Source organism: Megalopta genalis, chromosome 9, assembly GCF_051020955.1.
Source record: "Megalopta genalis isolate 19385.01 chromosome 9, iyMegGena1_principal, whole genome shotgun sequence".
Lineage (NCBI taxonomy): Eukaryota > Metazoa > Arthropoda > Insecta > Hymenoptera > Halictidae > Megalopta > Megalopta genalis.
The window spans coordinates 11,581,167-11,599,574 of record NC_135021.1 but is presented as its reverse complement, the minus strand read 5'-3'; the positions used below and the strand labels follow the sequence as shown (position 1 = coordinate 11,599,574).

At 37.7% G+C, this 18,408-nt stretch overlaps 1 protein-coding gene across 2 annotated transcripts in view; it reads left to right on the top strand.

The window, feature by feature from the left end:
- The first annotated feature begins 511 nt into the window (after positions 1 to 511).
- UBL3 (ubiquitin like 3) overlaps positions 512 to 18,408 on the top strand; it is a 274,931-nt gene continuing 257,034 nt past the window's right edge. The window contains exon 1 of one of the 2 annotated variants that reach the window (XM_033470972.2): positions 512 to 1,060. In XM_033470972.2, the coding sequence (XP_033326863.1) occupies positions 1,031 to 1,060 (30 nt within the window). In that variant the 5' untranslated portion in view covers positions 512 to 1,030. The remainder of the gene's footprint in view (positions 1,061 to 18,408) is intronic. The other variant, XM_033470974.2, reaches the window with a different exon arrangement.

Below are 18,408 nucleotides of genomic sequence, written 5' to 3'. Positions count from 1 at the left end.
GAAATATATTCCCTAAATCCGTATCCTTTCGGCATCGTGCTCAATATTATTGATAGTTCACGAGTTTAAGCAGCTCGGCAATATTGCAATGGTTTTACACACTGTTCAAGTTATTGACTGAATCGCGTATATTTCATTTAAATTCTGACAGTTCGACCACAGAATCAGAATAAATGTTGTATGTATATGTAATAAATAGATGAATTAAATATAGAAATAAAGTTCTTCGTACCTTAATTTGTACTTTCGAATGTACTTAAAATTTTTAATTACGTTTCGATCGCGTCGTTCGCGTACAACTGTTTCTAGTTCTGGCCAATTCTCGTTGAACCGGGTATAGGGTCGGTAATTTAGAACCGTAGCAAGAAAACTGCGCCGCGTGCAACGTCTGTTACGAATTTGAAGTTTGTGCTTGATTCATAGATCATATTTTTCCCGCGCATGCGCACCATGAACAGATACACTAGAAGCGCGTGGGAGTTTTGCATCCGACCGCGTACGCAGTCTGTGATTGAACTACGAGAACGCCACTGGCACGAACGGTTCCGAAATCTGCCGAGGACAACGCTGAGAACGGTTCTCCCACTGCCACCTGTCGAGAGCATCGAACGGGATCGACTAGTCCATCACGTACTCTGTGACCGAAGCTTGGCCAGGAGGCTACATCGTCTCGGGTTCGCCATTTTATGTGTTTGGCTCTGGGACTGGGACGGTGGGTGCGTGCGGTACAAACGTAGAGAGCGTATTCCGTTCGTTATCCGCAAGATGTTACCCAAATACTTCGCGCCCGACATGTACAAGTAACGACAGGTGTTGGAGTGAGTGATCGGGCAGCAAGGGTTCGGGCCGAGATGGTCTCGGAATAGTGAGCAGGCAGTGCGTGAGTGTGTTTTCCGTAAATTAAGTGCGACATTGGTTTTATTGCTGCTGCCGCCGTTTGTTAATACCTGTGCCATTCGTGATCACGTCTTTGGGTCAGGTCACAGACAGCCTCTGGATTCGTGACGACACCCTCTCGGCATCATCTAAAATGAGTTCTCGCAACATACCCTCAGACAAGGTGAGACTTGTCACTTCGGCTCTAACATGTCTACCGCACCCTTCCGCCCCCTCTTTCTCCTTTATCCTTCGCATCCACGCAAACCCGGGATCGTCGCGGGTTCGACACCGATACCGCGGCACTATTTTGTCCAGCCGCGCTTTTATTCACCGAGTCATGGCCACGAAACCGTCAATGCGTAAAATTTCGTCCCCGGATCAATGAGATGTCTCGTAACGCGTCGCTCGTATCCCCGTTTTTTCCCCCGATTAAACAACGGACGTGCACCCTCGCAATACCGTGATATTCGTATCTCCTCTTCTTTTTCCACTTGCTCTCTCCTTCTCTCTCTCTCTCTCTCTCTCTCTCTCTCTCTCTCTCTCTCTCTTTCTCTCTGTGTCTGTTCACATTGTCATCCCATTATCGTTGTACTTCCTCCGTGTCTATCACTCGCGCAACATTCGAAATATGCACCGAGGGATTCGGACTCAACAGTTTGACATTTAAACCTTGACAAGCGGATTAAAATCGCGCGCGCAATATAATTGTATGCTCAAACGATCGATCGAAAATTGCCGTTCGACTTTTACGGCTGCTGAAGAATATTGAAAAGGCCATCGCGGTCAACATGATTTTTCATGCGATCTTCTCGCGGTCGTCGCGGTATTACCGCAAATTGGCGATCAGTGATCAACCTCCGTTTCATTAAATATTAACATATGTTGATCGACAGTCGCATACGTTTGATCGGGTTTCTGACGGGAAATAAATCGTTTACCAGTGTCCTATGTTATTTTCATGGAACATGTACGTGTTAATGTAAATGGTGTTAATTGTCACTCCGGATTTCGAAGATCGTATAAAAACTATCGGGATTGCGTGATCATTGCAATATTATTTAAATCGGGCATTTTTGGAGATATCGCATAAAGGTCCGCGATCTAGTTAATGCTGCAAGAGGCTAATTAATCTCGATTTTGTGGGAGAGGCCTGCGCCAGCCGCCGGGTCGCATAACTTTTTCCTCCTGTTTTCGTCGCATTTCGTTTTGTGCCCGGGCTCGCTCCTCTCGCTCGCGACTCTATGCGCGAATTAATTGTATCGCGAGCGTTCTCCACGCGCTTTAAGTCGGCCGGATGGCAGCAGAATTTTTACAAAGTCGCGACTCCTCCGCATAGTGCACTCCCTGCGGCCTCTCTAACGAGCCTGTTTAATTGGCACCAATCGCATTACGCGCGGAATATAAGAGCTTTGTGGGTTCGCCCTGCGTTACGTGTGCCCTGGACCCCCCACCTCCCCTCTCTTTGTCTCTTATCGATTCAGCTTTTGTTTCCCGTCTAAGTATTATTAAATCTGCGAACCAGACGGCGTTCGGACTAGAACTGGAAAAATTCAAATGCTCGAGCTGCTTGAATCTCGAACAGTTTCAATCCCGAATTATTCCAAATGTTCGGTTGTTGAGAAATTAATGGCCGGTTAATTGCAGAGATGCTTGAAATATTATTTCGAATAGCAAGCGGTCTATATTATTTTATATTGTATGCCCGCTTCTGAAAGTAAAAGATCTAACAACGTTGTTTTAGTTAGAGGATGCAGAAAATGTATTGTATTTTATATGTATTGTATTGTATTGTCATTTATTTTCTGATGCAAAATATTAATGTACCGGCGGTATCCGTTCCCTTGTTGTTACAAATAGTTCCTTACTTTCCGACAACTGTCGAATTGTTTTATACTGTCTATCGACAATACTCTCTTTGGATAGGGCGAACAAAAATTCGTAGATGATGCAGTTTGCAAGATGCAATTCGAAGGATCATGAAGTAGAAAACTGACGAACATAAAGTAAAGAAATATGAAATAAAGTAGAGAACTTTTAATAATGCATTTCGTTATCCACGTATAAATAATCACGCTTATGAATTTTCTCTTCTATGTTCATTATTAAGAAATATTCTGAACCCTGTTTGTAATCCTATATTAAAAAATTCTATTTCATATTTTGGATTTTTAGATTGTCAAATTAAGAACAGAGAAATTTTACTTCCTATTATCATTACTGCTTTATTTAGAAACTGTAAAATGACGACTACTAGTGTTTCAAATATTTTTCATATAAATTTGACTTAGCACCGATATGATTATCTTTCTTTCGCACGTTGTCATAAATGTGTAAGACTTTTTTGCTCAGTCTATTAAAATTGATGCTCTCTTAACTCCAATTCCAATCGATCAAAATTATAATATTCAGCGGTTATTTGATTCAATCAGTTCCACAAGAATTGAAAAATCGGCGGAATCAACGAGCAGTTTGTAAAAATCCGAAGTATGTTATAATTCGCGTCATCACTCAAAGTTGTATGTTGTCATGTTTACAGAATTGAAAGCTTTGTGTTATGTTCGTCGTTCCCGCGAGGGAATTCATTTAACAAAACCTCGATGAAAGAAAAGAAGAGACTGCTTCAAACCAAACGACGATGGCAGATATTCGAAACCGATAAATTAAAACTAACTGCTCCGAAGCGGTTCGTAATGATAATATTCGAGTAGTTAGTGGTATACGGTACAATTGGACGATCGAACTCGATTTACAACTCTAGTTCGACCCCTCCGAATATGTGTAACGGCGCGGGGATAAAATAGATTGACCCGACCTATTCGCAGCTAGAAATATATCACGGCCATCCAAAATTCAGTGGCATTGATAGACCGTTAAATAGATGCAAATATTTGTGCACGAGGATTCGCGCCGATTATGCGCGCCTCTTCTTCGCTATTTTCGTTCAGCCTTCCTTTTGCGATTAATTGCTGCCGATATCGATTGCTCCTCGTTCACGCCGCATGAAGATTTATTATCGCGGGACTCGTCGGCCGCAAAATAAAGAGAAGACAGAATTGCCCGGGACATTGAATTGTCCCGTTATTTCGCCAGGGTCAATCTTTTCATTCTTTCCGCCCAAGGGTCGGCGAAGTTATTGACTATACATAGACCGCCATTGGCTCGTCATTTGCATGGAGACCTCATCAGGATCGCCGAAGATGGCCAATAGAATTCCTTAGCCGTTCAGAATCAATTACTTTCTCATTTCACAGTTATTCTAATGAAACTGCGCCTCTGATCTCGAATGCGTTCGTGATTCGGCTAATTAGTAACAGTTTTACTTTACTGTGTCATTTCCTACTTCTCTCGTGGGAAATTAACACGTATTAATCGTCTGTTACTCTCTTGATAATTAAAATTAACTAGACAGAATAATCCAGATGAACATAATCCATCAGTAATTATAGTAATACATACATCCGCCAGAAATACATATTTTATGAAATGTTAATATACTGCAAATTAATATTCCCATATGCACTACTAACGAATATGCTACTAAAACTTTTACATCCAATTAACGTAAAGATAATAATCTTATAATGATACAATCAAACGATCTATAAACAACTAACCCTAAATGATAATTATAAAAGATAGAAGAAAATGCATATATTTATTATTTGTAATAAACCATATGATCCTGTTTTTAATAAAGCAGAAGCTGAAATTATTGAGCGAGAAACAGGAGTCACAACACGAGTTTTAATTGATCAATTATTTCATACAAGTATTGTAATTCTAACGAACAAAATTAATATTGTCAGCAATATATTATCTAATGTCGAAAACAAAAGTTAAAAACGGTTAAGAAAAATTTCATGTGTAAAATGATATATAGCATCATGCTTCTGATCAAATGTTTCACGTTTGCCAAATTAAACGGCACCAAATTCTTTCATATCCCGAAAGGAATATATTTGACACTATCATGTTCTAATTCCATTTGCCGATGTTGATCGATCGTGTCTGTGGTGCTGAAAATTATTTATCCTCGGAATAAGACTGTATCAGAAATATAACTGCGAAACTTTGGAACGCGTACACATATAACACGGTAGAGCTAAAATTAATTTTCTCGCGTGTTAGCAATGATTCTGCGATGATTATATAAAAGTTTACCGCGGTCACGATTATTCGGTTCGAAACGCGGTCGCGCTGTTATTCATTAAAAAAAAACAAAATCAAATACGTACCTGCGTTCCGGTACGCTGTCGGCGAGTTTTCAATTAAAAAATGTTTTCCGCGGAGAATTGCGGCCCCGAGGAGGTTAGTTTCGTTACAATTAATCGCGCAAATTGGAATTCACGGCGAGGTTACTATTCCGCTGGCGAGCATGACGCCGACTTTCTGCGACCGCCGATAGCTTCGATATTCTGTCGCCGACTTATTTAATCTTTCGCTAATATTATTTCGCGTACAGGAAAATATTAAATGTTTTCCATCGGTATCAACCCTCGGACGACAAGCTATTTTCATGGCGATACGTACAATTGATAATATTTGTGTCTGTTCCGAGCTTTATCAATTCTTCAACATATTTTCGAAAGTTGTTTCTTGCAGATTTATTTGTAGACCGATTTTCGTGCAAACACGTGATTTAACGGAAATTAGAATGGAAGGAAACTTTTCTTCGTCAACTGAAAGATTTACACATTGTGAAAATAAAGTGAAAATGCTATTAAAATTTGTTAACCGGTTAGCTGTTTTTAACGAGAATAATCGTCATGGTATAGTCGTGTTTTAAGATGTTTTGAATATTCGGAGGCCAAGACGAAAGGAGACGAACAAATAATTAATGTAAATAATTAGTATAAAAAACGTTGTGTACGGTGTGAACAAATTGTTGTTCTTCTCTTTAGGAGACACATTTTAGATGCACACTTTTCAAAGATGTCGGAACAGTTAACTGGTTGATTTAAAAATGTACACATTTTATAAATGCATAAAGATCCGCAGCCTTCTTATTAGCTTTTCTGTTGTTCCTAGTGTAACAGCGATTTATTTAGTTTGATTATCGAATATTGAGTAATTAAAGGACGATTCACGTTCTCTGTGTCAAAAATAGACCCAGATCCCACCGTCATAGGGTAAATTGCCTTTAAACGATCATCGCTTATCGACTCGGTCAAATTTTGTCGCATAGCGAATGCTAATTGTTCTCTGTTAATTTCCGTTTTATTTGTGTTCATTGGTTGCTCGCTGAGTAGGCCGCAGGAATTTCATTATGTTATTTTCATTAATTTTCATTCTTCCGAAAGAGGATCGTCTCTACTCTTTGTCTTTGCCGCATTAACGTTTCGCACTGTATTATTATTCAATTATAATATTTACGCTGTATTGTTAAATTTGTGGTATTTTATGAAAAATTTGATCTGCCATGATTTTTATGTGATTTATTATACAGATATAAAAGTAGATGTTTCTTCTACTACGCCTTCTCGTTTGAGTCGAAAGGATAATGAATCATAGTTACGTTAATGAAGTAGTTTTATATTGTTATCAACAGTGGCCTTCATTAATTTTTATTTCCATTGTCACCGTGAAGACATTTTAATGTTTCATTGATAACGCTGATGAATAAACCAACTCTTAACGAACGTGAATTAAATACATTCACAGATACATAAATATTAAATAGTTTACTATATGAAGTTTACCATTGTACTGTATATGTAAATGTGTATAAATATGTACATCTGCTTCAAAATAAGCACGCATAGTGCTGACATCCACCTCAGACATTTTTCTATTTATTTGGAAAACAGTTAAAAGGAACAAAACTACAAGCAACTCGGATTAAACTGAGAAAGTAATCTCTGTAATTATTGATCCGTATTTGTTTTGAACCATAATATTACTCCGAAAGGTTCGCTCATTTTACCAACATATTTCCTCGAATTTTTCAATTTTAATTAATTTTAAGTAACAGTTTCTTTTCTATTGAAAAAGAAATAGTTGAGGTTAATAAATATTATATAGTGCTTCTATAACATTTATAGTTTCTATAGGATTTTTTACAATTTCTTCGTAATTTTTACAATTCCGATATCTGTAAAAGAAAAAAAATCCGGAAGGTTTCTATGATTTCAGTAGCTCTGAGAGAAAAAATCAGAAAATTTTGATAATTTCAATATCCGTAAAAGGAAAAATCGGAAATTAATCATTTTGACTGATTTGGTAGTTCTGGTGTTCATTTTCTTGTAATAATAACACACCGATATAAGTATTATTCAAATGACGATAATGATAAATAATGTAAGTGATCATGGATGCAGTTCATAATTAATTTCAATTTCTGTTTCAATAAATACAAGTAGCTTTGCGGTGTTTCTAGGAAAGCCTTTTGCTTGACTGTTAAATTCAACGTCACACGGTTGAATCAATAGTGTATATTTCAGCTGCGCTACCGTCGGGCTGTACGTTTCACACGAATTTTGATCCAGAAATACGTGGTCGTACACAGTCGCAGTTTGCTCTTCCCGCGAATTTACAAGTTGTAATAATTTATTTTCTCTTATACGCAATGCCAGTACATTTTTCACGGTGTACACGGTACAAATATTTGGTTAATTTTTCGAAAGTGCTGCAAGTGACAACCATATTTCTCCAGACTTCAAGTGATACATCGCTTCGGTTTCGTGTTTGTAACCAAACTAGTTTTAAAAGCTTCCCGCGGGCAGATAAATATGGCAGAGATATTTTATTAAAGCTGCCAACGTGTGCAGCAGCGCATAAAGGTGTGGAATTTCGTCCAAATTGTTCGGAGCTTAATTACAAATTTAATTAACATTGTCCGCTTAATTCGTATTCAAAATTAAATTTTTTCGGACAATTAGTGTAAAAAACCGTATGCAGTTTAACAAACTGTATTACTGAGAACAGGCCTGGATTTAAATTTACAACCTTCAGGATTGTAGTCGCGAGAGTATTAGACTTTAATCTGAAGTATTATCTACTCTAATCGAATGAATAACGAAAGAATGTATTAATTTACTTATTTGCGTAGTATGTAACTAAACAAATATCTGTTCACTGTACATATGTACGATTTTTATCAATTTCAAAATCAAGCAAAAATCTCGTCAAATTCCGTTAAATTCTAACACTCATGCAACATTACGGTATCTTGGCCAAAATTAGGTCACCCAAATGTCTCCTTCGTTTGTAATGATCTAAAAAATGTCAATGCACAATTTCAATACTTTCAAAGAAAGATCAATCTGAAATAGATTTTTATGGTACGTTAATTTTATTTTTTAATACATTTGAATATGCCTAAATGGAAATCTTGAAACGATCTTCAGAGGACTTCGGAAGCGAGAAACGCGTGAAATTGCTGGGATAATATTTGAACTTACTGCCTACAGTTATCAAACGCGTTCGAAGCAGTGATACACATTCTGTCACGAGTAATTACAGTTTGCCACACTCTCAGTTGTTTTGTGCGGAATTGCAACGCAAGTATTAATTATACGATCCACCGTTGTTTTCGGCCGCGGCAGAACCCAACAATTTCACGACATTGTTCGTGTTCAAGGTCATTCGAAGGCCATGATTCTGTCTTCTCGTTCGTTACTAAATGCAGTGAAAACGTACAAATTTTCCGTAGATAAAATACCAAGTCGCATAAAAGAGCTGAAGAACAAAAATCTAATCATAATAAAGAACCGAAGGAAAATGACCTAGTCATAAGAAATTAAGAACAGATGATCTGACCATAAGGAACTGAAAAAATAATGTGAGTATAAAAAACTAAGAGACTTGACCAACAAAATTATTATTCGGATTATTTCTTCCTTGAAACCACTTAAAAAAAAAATGTTTGCACATTATACATTCCGCTGAGACAGATAAAAAGACGTTTATTTTAGCTGAAAGCGCACTTATGAAACATAAGAATACAAATTGAACTATAACGGATACAAATATTTCTTTTATCGATATCTAAAAAGAAAAATCCTCTTTTTAGTCGTCAAAAATACTGAACAGGGTGTGTATGAACGCTCATCAGATTTATGTAAAGAATTCACAGTTCGGACGGTGTGTGTGTTTCTTTCTTGGAATCTTTTTTATATACACGTTCTAAGATAACTTGTTTTCAAGAAATTTCTATTGTTCAGACTCGAAAATATCCGTTCCATTTCTGTGGAAACTGAAAATAGTTGTTCATTTCGATCCGTGATTAAAATTATTTTCATTATTAGACTGTGGATTTTGTGGATTCATGACGAAAGAAGATTCGAAGTATTCAAGAATAGCTGTACGTTATCTTCTTCTCATTGTGCTAATTCAATTACGTTATAATTCAATTACGTTATAATTCAATTACGCAATTCAGTTACAATTTGATTTAATTAGATCGCAATTCAATTACGAAATACAAATCTTTAAGTTAATTCAATCGCTAATTATTTGAATCACGAGAGTAATTGACATACATTTTTATTATTAAAGGAACAAATTCATCCTGTTAGTCATTTTTCCTGTTACAATTTTACCATAGTGCTCTGTATCGTGCAAGTTTATGTAAAAGCAAAGCTTTGGTTGTAACGTTAAATAAATCAAAATCGCGTTAATTTTAAAGTGTCCTATCCTTTTGCCCCGAAGTGGATCGGTACACACGATTCGGAGTTCAGCAATCAGTTTTTGCTGCTGCTGCGTTTCTCGCGACCGAATTACCAAGCGGATAAGAGAGCGCCATAAGGATCGCGACGGCAGCTATAACACGCGGTGCACTCAGCGTCATTCCAAAAGTGATTTCCACGTTCCGCTCCTCTTTCAAGCCCACGAGCGCTGCAGCTAAAAGCGGCGAGGATCATTGCGTCACAGCTACGTACTCCATTCGAGTGGTATCTCGTTCTCAAGGTAACACGTGAGTCGTCTAAATCACCGAATTCTCACGGTTCATTCCGCTCGTCGGCTACGTGATTTATCAACGTTCGATCCGTTGAAATGCGATCAGGTCGACGTGTGGGCCGTGTGTGTAAAGGCGCAGGCATAAAGCCGAAAAGACGCGGGAGAGAAGGAGTCTGGCCGCGAACGTCGGTTCCGCCGCGGCTGCAGCCGCCATTGTCGTTGATATCGAGCAATCCACGGTCAAGGTCGATTAGAGAACAGACCGAATGTATTTCTTTTCTCCGGGGAAAAAGGGAGCCGCGCCAGCTAGCCCGGACAATGCGAGATGTTTCTTCTAGCTCGCACAATAAACCGTGGCGAAAGCGAATCCATCCCCCTCGTCCCTTCATCGTTTCATCTCGCCCCCAAGGCCTCCGCCCACAAAGGTAAAAATGGCCCGCGGTAACGGAGAAAGAGGCCGGATCAAACCGAATCCGTTTAAACGTGAAACGACCGAACCGATTTTTCCTGTATCCGGTCGACCGATTACTTTTCCCTTTTTGTTGCTACAGGGACGGCTGGGTAACCATCCGCCAGATAATCTAGGAACGCTAACTGTTCACATACAGAGCGTGACCCATTTAAATCGATCCAGTCAAACATCTGGCAAACCGTTGACAATACTGAAAAATGTTTCAAATAAATGTTGGACGATTTCGGGAGGGGGGGCATATTAATCAGATGTTGGTAAGATTTTTTTTTAAGTAAACGCGCAAAGAAGATATTAAAGTCGATTTAATTGTTTTGAATGGAATCACATATTTTTCGTTGCACCAATCGATGCAACTCGCTGTTTTCTATGTAAAAATACTAAGTCGTTTATTGCGAAATGTCATTGGTTCGGAAAATATGTGTAGTATTATTGCTACTATTTTATTGAAATTAAAAAGGTTGTGCGATAGTAATAGACTGTGGTATGTAGAGCAGATGTACCAATTTCTGTGCCTTCAAGACAATTTTTGCTTTGTCAAAGTTGTCATTAGGTACTGTAATTTGTATTTTTCAGACATTTCTAGTTTTAAAAATATCTTTTTTGCGTAACAAAAGTCAGTGATTTAATCATGTTTTTAATGAAATGAAAAACGGTGTTTTTAGCCCTAATTCAGTGTCCTTTCAGAGGCTCCGCGCATAATTCTGAGCCCTATGTTTCTGTATCTGTCCATATTTCTGTGCCTGTTATCTTTGTGCCCCGTATTTCGCAAGTTATTTCACCATCATCTCGGTTTTAAATCTTTAACACGTTCCCTGCCAGACCGTTTTTTGAAGACTTTCCGTTCAAGCCGCGTGGGGCGTATGCGCCCCACGCTTTACATTTGTATTATTTTGTTTCTGGCGTATGCTTTACAATAATTAAAATAGTGCAAAAATCATAATTATCAAGGAAAGGTTGTATAGTTTAACATGCATAACACAGCAAACCAATAAATTTATTTTTCTAGGAATTACTTTAACAAATACCTGGCTGATCATTATTATGCCAAGCGAGTTGCATCCTCACATATAATTCTTTTTATCATGCCTATATTAGTTTAAAATATAACATTTTAGTTAAATTCAAGTTTGTATGCGATTACAAAGGGATGTTACGATGAACTTTGTTAAAACATGGCAAACATAAGTGTGGTTTATCCACACAACTATCGCAGAATGTTACAACTTTTACAGTACTATAGAACTATAAATCAATCCCAGCTTCAGTGAAGCAGTAAGTATTGTGTCAACGACACGCGAATAAATGACTGATCGGAATAAGAGAAATGCAGTTAAAACAAGTTACAGTAAAGAAAAATTGCCCATCACGCCGCGTGGGGCGTATACGCCCCACGATTAAATGAGGGCATCAGCAATAGTATTAAGATGTCCATAATTGACTGCATAATGAATTTTTAAAAAATTCTTCATTTTACAATGATAATACCAAATGGCTTGAACGGAGAGTTCAGCGTGGGGCGTATACGCCCCACGCGGCAGGGAACGTGTTAATTAAAAAGATTTTGGAAATCTTGCTCTAATAAAATAAGAAATTGAGAAAAAGATAAGAAATTCCGGTATTTTCGCATTCCGGTAATTTCGATATTTCGGTTTCTATTAAGGTTACGAAGGTACAACTGAAAAATACCGGTGTAATACTGGTATGAGTCCGTGTCTGTATCACGCGGATGATTTCTTGCGGATGAAGTTCCGCAAGGTTGATAAAACTGATGAGCACTGGAGACGCAGCTCGGCCGCGTTTCACTTGCAAATGTTTAATCGCGTCATAAAACGGTGATTGTAAAGTCGGAGGTTTATTGCGCGACAACTGGCTGCGTCGAGAATACGTATTAATTGAGGGGAGAAAGGAAGCGAGAAGGGAGAGATCAGCGGGGAGAGGGGGGACGTGTGAAAGGAGCTGCAAAAAGGATAAATTGATTTTAAGTGTTTTTGCGAATATTTATAGTCAGCTAGTGTATTTTCGCATTAATTGCTTGCCGTTTAATGCTCGACCCGTGGTAATGAAACGTTCGGCGTGTGATTTAGCGGAACGTTTGCTCCATTTATTTACCAAAACGATTTTGAGCACGTTCAAAACATCGTTTTGTTTTGAAGATACGAACATTTCGATTTAATTGGAAGTCGTCGCGACAGAACATATATCGCTTATGCTATACGTTTATTATTTACGATTTTCTTTTGTTCTGCTTCTGCTGAAAAAAATTCATCGTTTAATGGTAACAATAAACCTGTTGTGAAGGTTAAAATGACCGATTTCGCATCTTTTCTTTTTTTTTTTAAATTGTTGTTCGTAGGGTGGAGTGAAAAAATTTCTTAACACTAGGTTTAAATTTGTTAAAATTATGAAGATAGATTTATGAGGAATTTACTTAATACATTTGTTACTTTGGACAAATATCACATTAAAAATTGCTAAAAATTTCCCTATAAAGGGAAATAAAATATTTGCATTTTAAGTTCCGTAATCATAGTGTTAAATCCGGTATACGTGATAATAAAAATAACGAATATGCTAAATAAATTTGTGTCATTCTTATAAAGCAACACGTATTAATAATTTTTAGTACTCCCATTTTTTTTCTTTTTGTTATTTCATTCAATTCTAATTCTTACAGAAATTTGTGTTCTCACTGCCTAATAAATTAATCGGTCTAACATCTCAAAAAAATTCATTCATTTGTTTATATTTCAAGAAAGTTGTTACGTTTTAATCAGTTAGCTGTTACAATCTCTTTGAAAAGTGTGTACCTGAAATGTGTCGCAAAATGTAAGCGATGACGCGAGTAGATTAGCTTTTTATAATAACTATTTATATCTTTTTATTTTTCTGCTTTATTTCGCCTTGGCCTCCAAATATTCCAAACATTTTAAAATGTACGAATACAGTTTAGTTTTCACTAAAATTGCAATTTAAACAGCGAATGCTTACGCATAACGAGAATCATGTTTAAATAAGTGAAAACAAATAAATGGTGTTATATCTGGAATTCTATAATGTATAGAGAATATTCTAGCTTCGTTTAAAAATATTTTTGAACATCCTTGAAACTAGCAAATTAGTAGGTAAGACATTTTAACTAAGAGCAGCAGTATATTCGTCAGAAACAGTTAAGTTAAAAGGCGTCCGACTATTATCGTCGTTAGCTGTTCTCAGGAAATAAATCCAATTTGGTAGTCTAGGAGTCTGTGATTTTCGAAAATGGTCGAAGATTTACACGGTTGCGATTGCACGGTCACTTTGTGGGTCTCATCCTTGCAGGAAGTAGTTCCGATGTTTCGTCAATCAGCGGTTAGGGCTTTGTCAAGGGTCTCGGGGCTGTTAGATACTTATCTAATAGCGAACTGGGATTATAGGTACCTATGTAGGTCCTTTCGAATGGCGATGGCGACGTTTCGTCAGTCTGCCGCCTGTTGGTAGATCCAGTAAGAATCCGAAGACACGCTGATAGCGATCCAACAGCGTGAGAGGTTTGCGGCTATGAGCTGCACCCTTTGCGAAAACAATTACGTCGTTTCGTCAGTGTTGTTGTCGAGTTCGCGAGGGACTGGAGGACTCATTGTTATTGCGCCAATAAGATCGGTATCTGGGCGACCCTGTTCCCCGATGTATTTGCTAAGGGCGATTTTGTTTGAGTTACTTGAGTAATTAAAGATGTTGGTACGGTGATCTGAAAAATGAGTTTATCTGGCGAAAACTAGGACTTTCGTTGGATCGTTAATGACAAGGATCTTGATGCAAAATAAAAATTGTTTGTATCAACTACTAGAAATAGGAACAAATATCAAGTTGTTTGTTTCAGTAATAATTTTAATAAATTGAAAATAATACATCGATATGTTGTAATAATATTTTAATAAGTTGAGAATAATACATTAGCATTTTGTAATAATTTTATTAAATTGAGAATAATACATTGGCATTTTGTAATCATTTCAATAAGTTGAGAATAATACATTGATATTTTGTAATCATTTTAATCAATTGAAAATAATAAATTGAATGAATAAACTCAGCTTATGAAATAATTATACACAAGTATTCGCAGAATTCATACTCATACAACACTCAGAATAAATGAAAAAAATACAGAATTTTGAAAAAATTCTTTTGTCAAAGTATGACGTTGGCAATACATAATAAGATTGTAAAAGAGGCTATGTCGTAAACAACAATATGACATATGCAGAGAGACGAACATTGTTTAAGAAATTGTTTCTTTTCCTACAAAATAATTTGAACCTGCATTGTTACAGATTATTATGATAGTTATATTTATTATATTAAGACCGATTGGTATAATTCCAACCAATTACGATTTTTGCAAAATCTTTGTCTAGACATTGTCTAGTAAACCGGTTCTTCTACCATCACAAAAAACTTCAAATAATTGTGACGAATTTTAAAAAAGTTATTTCGTTTTAAATGATGTGTATTCATTTTTACAGATCACTGTAAACGTGATCCACCCGCTTACATAAAACAACTTGTTCCAAACCAATCGACAGGTCCATACAAACCGAGTTCTACAGAGTTTCGATAGCATCGCGTGCTATTTTAAATTGACGTACAAATAATGCATGTGTTGGCTTCCTTTCAATCACCGTGTTTATCAAACCAAAATGACCGCTGAAAGCAAAAACCGTTCATAATGCAAGCTGAACGGTAGCGTGACATTCACGCGTGAAAACACTCGCATTCGTCCGATATTGTACATTAAAAAATGCCTCGAACAACCCGATGTTCATAATAACTGTCCACCGAATTCGAAGCACTCCAAAATGATAACACGTAAACAGCAGGAGTGGCGCGGACAAGTATTGTGACTGGCGCACCTCTGGGTCTCTCTTTTTAAAAGCAGACCGCATTTGTTCTGCGCGGACTCGGACTTCTTTCGTCGTGCAGATCAAAGGAACAATTTCCTTCCAATATTGTTCTTCGACCCGCAATTTTCCTCGGCGAGTCTCGAGTACCAGCGGTAACTTCGCCTGAGAAGCTCTCGTAGGATAAGTTTATCCGCAACGGCGTGTATCGAACGAGTACCATTCGCGGAGAGTAAGAACGAACGGAAGAAAGAAGAAAGGAAAGAAAGAAAGAGATAGGAGGAGAAGAGAGGACACAAGACCGAAAGGCCTGAAGATGGTTTTACGTCGACCGTTAGAGATCGTTCGTTCCATCATTTCTGTTTTACGTGTCCGCGGACGGGGCCCCGTTTGATGCCAGTCCGTTTCAAATCGGAGGGCTCTTACTAGACTTTTGTAGCCGGCCGGCCGCTGCGGGTAACGCGGTTTCGCTCGTACCCCGTTCTCCATTCAGTCGAAAAGTTAACGTCGGTGCTCCAGCCTTTTAACCGGCCGGCCAGCGAGCCGTTTGTTTCGCTTTTACGATGTTGTATCGTGACCTACTGTGAAAACCGGGCACAGACCCATTGCCGAGGGCGAACATGAAATTCTCAGCGCGAGGCGCCGCGATGCCGCAGCAATACGATCGACGCGTGGGTATCAATTTTCGTTGTAAGTGACTCAGGATCAAGGCGAACTGCATGGTTCATGCGGGATTGCTAGTTTATTCGATTAAACATTATGTCGACTACACCCTTCTTTATCTATCTCTACTTCTTCTTCTTGCCCCTTCCTTTTTCTCTCTCTTCTTCGTTTATTATAAATTTACTTAATTTTAGTTCATTCGTATCAATTTATTTATGTACATTAAATTTATTTTCTAGATATTTATTTATCTCCTCTAGAAATCTCTCTCTCTCTCTTTCTTTTCCGCTCTCTCTGTCTCTTTTTTACTCCCTCTCTCTCTCTCTCTCTCTTTCTTTTCCGCTCTCTCTGTCTCTTTTTTACTCCCTCTCTCTCTCTCTCTCTCTTTCTTTTCCGCTCTCTCTGTCTCTTTTTTACTCCCTCTCTCTCTCTCTCTCTCTCTCTCTCTCTTTCTTTTCCGCTCTCTCTGTCTCTTTTTTACTCCCTCTCTCTCTCTCTCTTTCTTTTCCGCTCTCTCTCTCTTTTTTACTCCCTCTCTCTCTCTCTCTCTTTCTTTTTCCTCTCTCTGTCTCTTTTTTACTCCCTCTCTCTCTCTCTCTCTCTCTCTCTCCCTCTCTACCTCGGCGCCTACAATCACCATCGGGTATTCCGAACGCGAGCCACGCGTTCTCCTTGGAGAGAAATCCGACGGTATCACGTACCAGTCGTAAAACTTCGGTACTTTTGTCCCGTTTGTTTTTTATACCGCCGCTCGAAACAATTCTCCGCGATCCCGGAAGATGAACGAAATGTTGAGAACCGAGGGAACATCGGAAATCTAACGTAATGAAAGCTGCGCCCGATCGGTAATCCACTGGTTTCCCTCCTGCTGGATTACTTTTTGTTGTTACTTGTTTCCTTTTTCATCCTCGAGAGTCTTTGCTGTTTGTTCGGACGAGCACATTTGGCGGATTGGTTTTGCGGTCGGCGTGTCGACGTTTATCTTATCGGATAAATGTTTATAATAATTACGCAAATGGAAAGATGCGTTGCGAGCAGAGCTGGGTACTATTTATAGAGGAAATATTTGGAATACTATTTGAAATAATAGATTCTTTGCAACACGGATAAAATAGTATTTCAAATAGGGCGTAACATTTCATTAAAGCATGAAATAAATGTTTTATTTTGATAATGTAAAATGTGAAATGTAATAGCTTATATTGGTAAGCGAAATGAAAGACGCTCTCTGTACATGTTTTATCGTTTTTATTCAAATCGATTATTTTCCGAATTACCTCTTGTACGAATAACTTCCTATTCGAATAACAAATCGACTTCTTATTCGAATGAAATTTCATTCGAATAAAATCTTATTCGGATAAAGTGTTGCCAAGTGGCAATAAATATCGATTCGATATTTATTCGATAACGTCGAATATTATTTTATTCGTTAATCTTTACCGCTTATCCATCATTCTCTGATTGGTACATTGCGGAATAAAAACGGAATTGCGCCCTCAAGTAATTCGAAAAGAATTCACAGTGACATTTGTAAAGAATTCCATCGTTTAATCTCGCCACCCATATGCACAGCCCACGATGGCCTAAACAGCGAGAATTATTCAAACATTCTCCTTCGTCGCATTGTTGGAGCAAATTTCAAGGTCGCCGGCTAGTTATCCCGCCACTACTTTCAATCTTTTGTCCTCGGGCTCTCCTCATTACATTTAAAAGATGGAAAAGCGGGTGCTCTTTGTTTTTCGCACAGCCAAGGTAGCACGGTATGAAGTATGCGGGCCATATCTAGTGTAGGGACATTCAAAAGTAGTGGAACAAAAGATCTATATATAGAAATCGCGTTGACTGCGCGCGAGAACTCGCGGGAATAGAATCTGAAAGCCCTCCAGCGGTAAACGTAAAAAAGTCTGGATATAGCGGGAATTTATGACATTGACGGGCTTGAGGATGTCTGTGATGGGATCAAGCGTGATTCTGATCAGTAAAGATAAAATATCGGATCTGGAGCGATCTTGACGAAGCATTTAAAACGTTCGCAGCACAGACATCGTTTTATGCTCTTCAAATCTATTCAGTAGAGAATGCTTTCCACACAAACGATGTACTTGCGGTACGTTTTTTCGTACAATTTTGAAATACGCAAGCCTTTTTCGTCCCGGTTCCGTCGAGATATGAATTTAATATTTCACATTAGGTTAACTCTGTGTACTTAACAAGACTGCTTGGAATTATGGTACTTGTAAGACTAATTGTTTTTGTTGCATAAAATCTGTGACGATACAATCTCACACCAAATTGAATTCAAATACAGTATGGTGGATTGAATAATTATAGACTTAAAGTAACTTTTATATTTTCAGAGTGATATTTAAAGACAAACTTAACAGAACATCATATTTTTTATATTTGAATATTAGAAATAATACGAAATAAAAATATAGAAATGTAATTCTTTTTGTTTCCGTTTAAATTATCAGTAAAAATGTAAAAGTTATTTTAGAGTTTCTAATTGTTTACAGCATTGTAGATGGCCTTTTTAACTGGGATATCTTGTATATTTACAAAAAAGCTAAGAAAATATCATTTAAATATTACTACGTTAAAAATAATAGAAAT